General features: G+C 38.1%; 1 protein-coding gene across 1 annotated transcript in view; it reads right to left on the reverse strand.

The window, feature by feature from the left end:
- SCHIP1 (schwannomin interacting protein 1) overlaps nt 1-7,018 on the reverse strand; it is a 326,728-nt gene extending 319,710 nt beyond the window's left edge. The window contains exon 1 of the mRNA XM_075268731.1: nt 6,871-7,018. Within this exon, the coding sequence (XP_075124832.1) occupies nt 6,871-6,879 (9 nt within the window). The 5' untranslated portion in view covers nt 6,880-7,018. The remainder of the gene's footprint in view (nt 1-6,870) is intronic.
- Between the last annotated feature and the right edge of the window lie 606 nt (nt 7,019-7,624).

Raw genomic sequence — 7,624 nt, forward strand, 5'->3', positions numbered from 1 at the left:
GGCATGCAAGGTAAAAATTCAACAGCTTGAACCTCATTCATACTTTAGTTTAACAAACGTAAATGATTCAAGGTCATAAATATGCAAACCATAAAACTATTCAGTGGATAGATGAAGCTAATTTGCAAAATGAAATACCCTCCTCTCTGTCACGCCGCCAATTGCTGTAATTCTATTGGCTGTAATAAACTGCTATGACATCACAGCATTTCTGCTGCCAATAGAATAGCAATAAACTCACAAAGTAGCATTTGCATATGTTTATAATGGAAAGATTTATATTTGGTCGGCCTGTAGTCAAAGCCTGTCGTTTGAGATATTGTTAAAGCCTTTGTTTAAGAAGGTATTATTATTTTTACAAGATGTTAATTTCTATTGAACATAAGGACAAATGTGATAAATGCTATCAAGATACCAGTCACTGTGCAAACAATCTACTTAATCGCCATTCTGCATAATTTAATAGGTAATAAATCTTGTATATAAGTCATGTCCGTTGTGCATTAAACGTAATTCACATTTGACCAACAAAGATGATTCAATGTCACCACTGTAGAAAAGGTACACATCAGATTAATAAAGGACTATGTCCAAAGTACTGAATTCTTGTCCTGTGTACCTAAATGCCAAAATGTGCACAGAAAATAAAGCTGTAGAAAATAATTTTCATAGTCTACACATCTAAAAATTATTTAAACAGAACAAGATATATATGTTTTTTAACCGGGATTTTTGTTGGAGTTGATACATTGGGGCTGGTACCCTGTTCTGGCTTGTATATATCTCACATAACAGTAAACCCGTCTTCTGTTATATGATGTCCATATTGGATATCATATAAGCATATACATTTTATTGTGTGGTATAGAAAGATTTAAAATCAAATACTTAAAGAAGACCTTCCATGTCCTCGAAGGGCAGTATATACTGTGCACTGTCAAGTTTGCAAAATGTGCTCAGGTTTTGGAGATATTAGTGCCACTAGTTTTGGCACTGATACCTTTGCACTGTCAGAAGGCCAGACCTTACACTTTAGTGTCATTGCTGAGCTGTGCCCTGTCCCCTGACTTCCATGACCTTGTTCTGTTGGGGGTGGGGGGCATTCTTCACAGCACAGTGATGACACCAGTCTGTAAGGCACACCCTTTTGACAGTAGAGGGATATCAGTGCCAAAATTACTGGCATTGATATCTCCATCACTGGAGCAAATATCTGCAAAGTTGAAAGTACGCTGAATTCAGCACACTGTCCACTTTCTAGCCATATATAATAACTACAATTATATACACAAATTATGATTCGCTTTAGTATCCTGGCAATCAGGGAAGTAGCTATAGGGGGTGTAGAGGTAACAGCCACTACCAAGCCCTGGAGCCTCAGGAAGTCAAAATGTGTCGCTACCATATTAGAAGACACCAACATTATAGATAGCACACAGTAAGTGGAAGCCCTGTTACATATTTTACATTGCGGCACAGGAGTTTCAAGTTACACTTCCACTGTCAATGATTATATACTAACAGAACCTCACTTTTAGTGGGTTTTCTACTTCTGTATGTTATAATGTTTTTATATAAGAAATGTTGACAGGAGATATTAAAATAAATTCCTTCTGAACCAGGTGCCTGCTAATTTAGTTGTACTCTAGTTTGGCTCTTAACCCTAATCATGTACACTAAACAGATTTTTTCTGACCCTTGTCTTTTTTCTGGTTATCTGTTTGTCTCCTGGTTCTGCCTCTGACATGACCTCTCAGAACAGAACCTTGGCTCTATACTGGATAGTTATTTTCTCCTGATTCTGCCTCTTATGTGCCCTACTCGTACTCATCATTGGCATGGACATTTATTATGATCTGATTCTGATCTGTCCTGTAAATTAATTGTGGGTTCTGGTTTGGATTTCAGTTAGTGTAGCATTTATTTTTCATTCGGTTTCTATGAGAGGAGCCCAGCTGTGTTTAACCCCTTAGATGCTGCAGTCAATAGCAACTGCAGCATCAAAGGGGTTTTGGAGGGAAATGGTTCCTTCCTAGAGGCATCAGAACTCAACAAAATTGTAAGAGTCTTATGTGTTTACATGGCAGCCAGGGCCTAATGAAGGCCCACAGCGGAGCGTATGTATAATCCTGTTATTCTGTGCCAAAGTCTAACAAACTGCCTGCCAAAAAATGACATTCAGTATAATGCACTGAACTACATAGGTAGTGATCAGAAGATTGCTAGTTAAAGTCCCCAAGGGAGACAAAAAATATGTAAATTAAATAAATTAATATTTTAAAAAACTGTTAAAGACATAATGCCACATTAATACCCTCATCCCAAAAATGTCATAGATAATAAAAAATAAATGCATAACACCACATATGGGATATTGTTACATTTGTAAGGACCCAAGCAATAAGACTGCAATGCTATTTAACCTGCACGCTTAAAGGCATAAAAAAATCTACAAAAGCATAACATTCCCCAAAATGGCATCAATAAAAAACATCAGGTCTTCCAGCAGTAAATGAGCCCTCGCCCAATTCCATTATGTGTCTTGGAACTGGCGATGGTAAAAACAAAATTGTTATTACATAAAGGGTCTGTACTTTGTAAAAGTAGTAAAACTTAGAAAAACTACACAAATATGATTTTCAATTTAATTGTATCACTTTTTTTTTCTATTCCTTCCCAGAAAGAGCTAATAAAAGTTAATCAATGGTGTATATCTCCCAAAAATTCTGCCAATAAACACTACCAATTATTCAGCAAAAGACATGCCCTCATACAGTTACATTGATTGAAAAATAAATAAAAGTTATAGGGCTTTGCATGTATTGACAAAAAAATGCAAAAAATAGATTAGTCATCTAGGCCTAAAACAGACTGGTCACTAAAAGGTTAACGTGGTTGTCTAATGAAGACAAACTCTGAGCATTTGTTGTATTGGGGCCTATGGGTGCTTGGCTACATATCTGCCAAAGTGAATGATCTGTGGTTTACGAAATTACTCCAATTGATTGGAAAGAACATCACAACAGTTACATTTCAGCATACATAGATTTACAGAGAACAAACACATATTTAGTGAAATAAATGATTTTTTTAAAAATGTGATGGAAAAGAAAAACCTTAAGGGCTCTTATTTAGCGGTTAGTGGCAATGCACTTTAGAGTGTATGCTTTTTCCTAATATGAAGATTTAATCAGCATGAAAAGCTGGATGACCTTTTAAGTATGTTAAATTACTTCTTGAAAATCTAGAATAAGAACTTGTACTGCTCCTGAGTTCCTTTCCTTCACACACGGGCGGGGGGAGGGGGGGGGGTGACTTTACCAAAATGTCTTCAATTTCATGTATGTAGATTTTTTACAAGCTTTTTAGTGCGGTTTTGTTATTCACATGTTTTTGACATGCATATTTTCCCAGGCATTTCTTGTCTGTAGAGGAGTCTATGAAAAACTACCTAATAGAAATGGTACACCCAAGCTTCATTTTGAAAAAACCTGCCAGAAAAACACAGAAATGCAACAAAAAGGCCATAAAAACAAAGAAACACAGACTGTTGTGTATTTCATAATCGTCAGGAAAATAAGAATTAAGAATTCTGCAGACTTCAGAGCTGAAATCTATTAGCGTTTTTGGCTTTTGGATTCTAGGATTGTTGAATTGTAGGAGTTGGCCTCTACTGTAATCGCTACAATAGGTTTTTACTTATATCTCAGGTTCTTGAATTTACAGAATCATTTACATACACAGTCGAGCAGTAACAGGGAGAAGAATGGAATGATGGAATGTGCGTGCCGGCATTGCTAACGTCTAATAAGTAATGAATTCCTACTGATGTGCAGATTCCTACAAAGCACAAGTAATGTCATTTATCTATTATGCACAGCAGCTTGCTTTGTTTCCAAAGCAGAATTGAAGTAAAAAGTGTATATTTTCATGTGTTGAATGGCACCTGTAGTGCTCAGTTTTCTACGACCTATTGCCACTTCTCATGGAGGTCTTTCTTTGCATAATAATTACAGGCAATACACATTTTATAGTGTTTCACCTGCTATTATTGTGCAAATATTACAGCATTAAAACGTGCCACAAATCACAGTAAAATCTGTACAGTTTGGTCTGGACATGGAGCATACTATCTGTACCATTCAGCACATGTCGGCTAGGTTCACATCTGCGTTGGAGTCTCCGTACTGGGCCACAGATTCCGCCTAAAATCAGTGGAGAAAAAAGTACTACAAGGAGGACTTTTCTTTCCACTTGTTTCAGTATAAAACCAGCAGAAACCCAACAGCAACAGGTGGACCCCATTATAGTCTATGAGGTTTGTAGTTGTCCTCGAATATACACTTTTTAAAGCGGACCTTTCACCTCCTGGGGCACATGTGGTTTAATACACCACTAGAAAGCCGACAGTGCGCTGAATTCAGCGCACTATTGGTTCTCCCATTCTGTGGCCCCGGTGAAGAGCTATCAGTGCCGGTACCATAGCTCTTCACCGTCAGAAGGGAGTTTCTGACAGTCAGTCAGGAACGCCCTTGCTCACAGTAGCGTCTATTGCGCTGTTCTGTGAGAGCGGTGAGGAACTGGCGTTCCTCATCGCTTAGCATCATGGCTGAGTAGTAAGCAACACCCCCTCTCACAGTACAGTGCAATAGACACTGCTGTGAGGAAGGGTGTTCCTGGCTGACTGTCACACCGATAGCTCTTCACCAGAGGCACGGAACGTGAAAACCAATAGTGCGCTGAATTCAGCGCACTGTCAGCTTTCTAGCGGTGTATTAAACCGCATGTGCCCCAGATGGTGAAAGGTCCTCTTTAAGCGGACAAGTACATGTGGACCTGAACAACAGAGAGCCAAACACAAGTGTGGACCTGGTGGTACCCTACCCTACGGTACACTGTCTTACTGTAGGTATGGCCGATTAGAACTTTTACCATGACTTTAGATAAGGATAACTCAGACACATTTATAGGTGATTTTGTTATTTTAAGGGAGATTGCTGTTAATGCAATGCAAATCTCAGAAACTGTTTCTCACAAGACGTACTCGACTGTTAATGCGTATAGTAATGCTTCTTTCAAGAACCTTTTAACAGTTTTTGTAGGTACAAAATAGCTTTCAGTATTCACCATACATATTTAATATATTTTCACACTTGTAATTGACTACACCAAGGCATAAGACAAAGTGCTCTACTTCCCCGATGATTTATGGTCTACCTAAGATGTCCTGAATTCAAAATTCAACAAGCTCCACATTGCTCGAAGTGAATTAGCAGCATGGTATCTACAGTACAAGGTTGTAACACTAAATACTCCAGTTACACAGCCCATATTAAAGAGGATCTTGTACAATCACAACCAACTCCAACTCTTATATTCCTTCTATAGTTGCCACTCCACTAATTCTGACACAATTGGATTATTTATTGAGTCTTCACTGTTCCTGAGAAATCGCTGATATTAGTTTTTGAACCTAATATGCCAATAAGGCTCTGTACTGTCTGCTAGGCAGTCCATGGCTGTCTTCTCCAGTTCAGAATCACCCACCTGACAGTAGACAGCCTAAATAGCATATTAAGTGCTAAAATTAACAGCACCAATTGCTTGAGAATGGTGAATGCTAGAAAAAAAATTTCAGTTGTGCCAGAATCAGTGGGGTGACAACTATTGAAGGATGCAAATAGTTGGAGTTGGTGGAGATGGTGAAAGGTCCTCTTTAAGGAAAAACATGTCACAGATTTACACTGTGATCCAACCGTATTCGTCAACTGTGCAATTCCTAATACACTCAAGTACTAAAGAGATTTGGACATTCAGCCTATATGTTCCAAAATCTGGACCTTCAACAATCATTACTGCATGGAGATACAAACAAATCTGGACCCAAACTTAAGGTTGTCCAAAAGTTGCATCTTCACTGTTCTAGTCTCATCTGCTAATACACAGTGGCAGCGACACCTCAATATGAGGTGGTCCAAAGCCTGGAGAATTAGTGTTTAATGTCTACAGTACTGAACTGCTTATACGTACTGAAGGTTGGACCCCACCTGAACTTAAGGTGGACCAGAGGTTGGATTTTCAATGTATATTAATTGTATACTGAACTGTTAATACACAGTATAACATAGATGTCAGGTCATGGTGGTCCAAAAGCACATTAGGGAGGCTCTAATTCATAATAAAGGGTGGACCTGAAAACACAGTGGCTACAAATATATATATATATATATATATATATATATATATATATATATATATATATAATTCTTACCACAATACCACCAAGAACAAGCATCCATAATGCCTCCATTGCACTGAACTGCATTGATCCAACCAACTGAAATCCTTTAAACCATTGACTACACTAATAATATACTATCTTATAACATTTCCTTATTCAGGCTTTTGCAGGCTTATAGATAGTATTTTACAGACTTAAGAGTTGTAAATGAAAATTTACCTTGAGTCACACGGAACAAATTGGTTGTAGATTTTCAGTAGGTTTGCAAGTCTGTAAATATAATTGCACTTAAACTGTATGTATATAGGACAATTCATTAGTCTTGAAAAAATTTTCAAACATCAAAAAATAGCAGCTCTCATGTCATTTTTAAGAAAATTGTTATGTTAGTTTCTAGTTTTACATTTAACTCTTAGTCAATGCATTTATATCACATGTAAAGTAATACTTGCTCCACGAGTCCCCCTGTAAGAAATCTACCTATGTATCTTGTGCTGATAGAATAATGGTCATGTTTGTCCCGGCAGGCACAATGAGATTCTTCATTCAATTAGGTCAAAAGCATAAGACAACATAAAACATACAGAGCAGTATAAGGCACACACAGCTAAAGAAATAAGATGTATTACCAGGCGCATGGTGAAATTGCTAGAGGATCCTTAGGGGCACAAATACTGGCTGCTGATGCTGCTGATGTGGATGCTTTTCTTTTAGCTATTTGGGCTTGATGTGACCACCACTTGATAGCAGGTGGCTCCGCGAGCACATTCACAGCATCCAAGATCCCATAGACGACAGACAAGACACTCCTGACTCTTGGCTCACTCAGCACTGAGTGCTGTGGTGCTGAGGAGAGAAGGGAACCTGGATATTCACAGTGCTCCTGCCACTGGCTCTGCAGCTCTGAGCTCATATTAACTCCATCACTGCTGGATCCACAGTCTTGTGCATCACCATAGATGCAAACATAAATCTGAATATTGACGTGCATTTATTTGGATCCTATAAGTGAAACCCCTATCTTGCATTAACCCCTTACTGTACAATCCATATACATTGGAGTGTCATTATTTGTTTCAACCACAGTAATAAGTCACCTTTTTAATAATCATTGCTTTTTCACCAACATTCACATCTTTACACATTGTGGACATGAAAATGTTCTCTACTGTCGGAATTCTTTCTTCTCACAAATTGAGGAATATATATGGTCCTCATAAGTGTCCTTGGATGTGTCACTTAGAATATGTCTTCCACCGGCAGGGTTCAATGGTACAGCTGGAATGTCAAAATCTCAGTACTTTACTGTTATATCTGCACTGAGGTGCTATTCCAAAGCGTGAAAACTATTTGTACATTTCCTTCAGTGATGTCATTCTTTCA

The sequence above is a fragment of the Leptodactylus fuscus genome, chromosome 3 (assembly GCF_031893055.1).
Source record: "Leptodactylus fuscus isolate aLepFus1 chromosome 3, aLepFus1.hap2, whole genome shotgun sequence".
Classification (NCBI taxonomy): Eukaryota; Metazoa; Chordata; class Amphibia; order Anura; family Leptodactylidae; genus Leptodactylus; species Leptodactylus fuscus.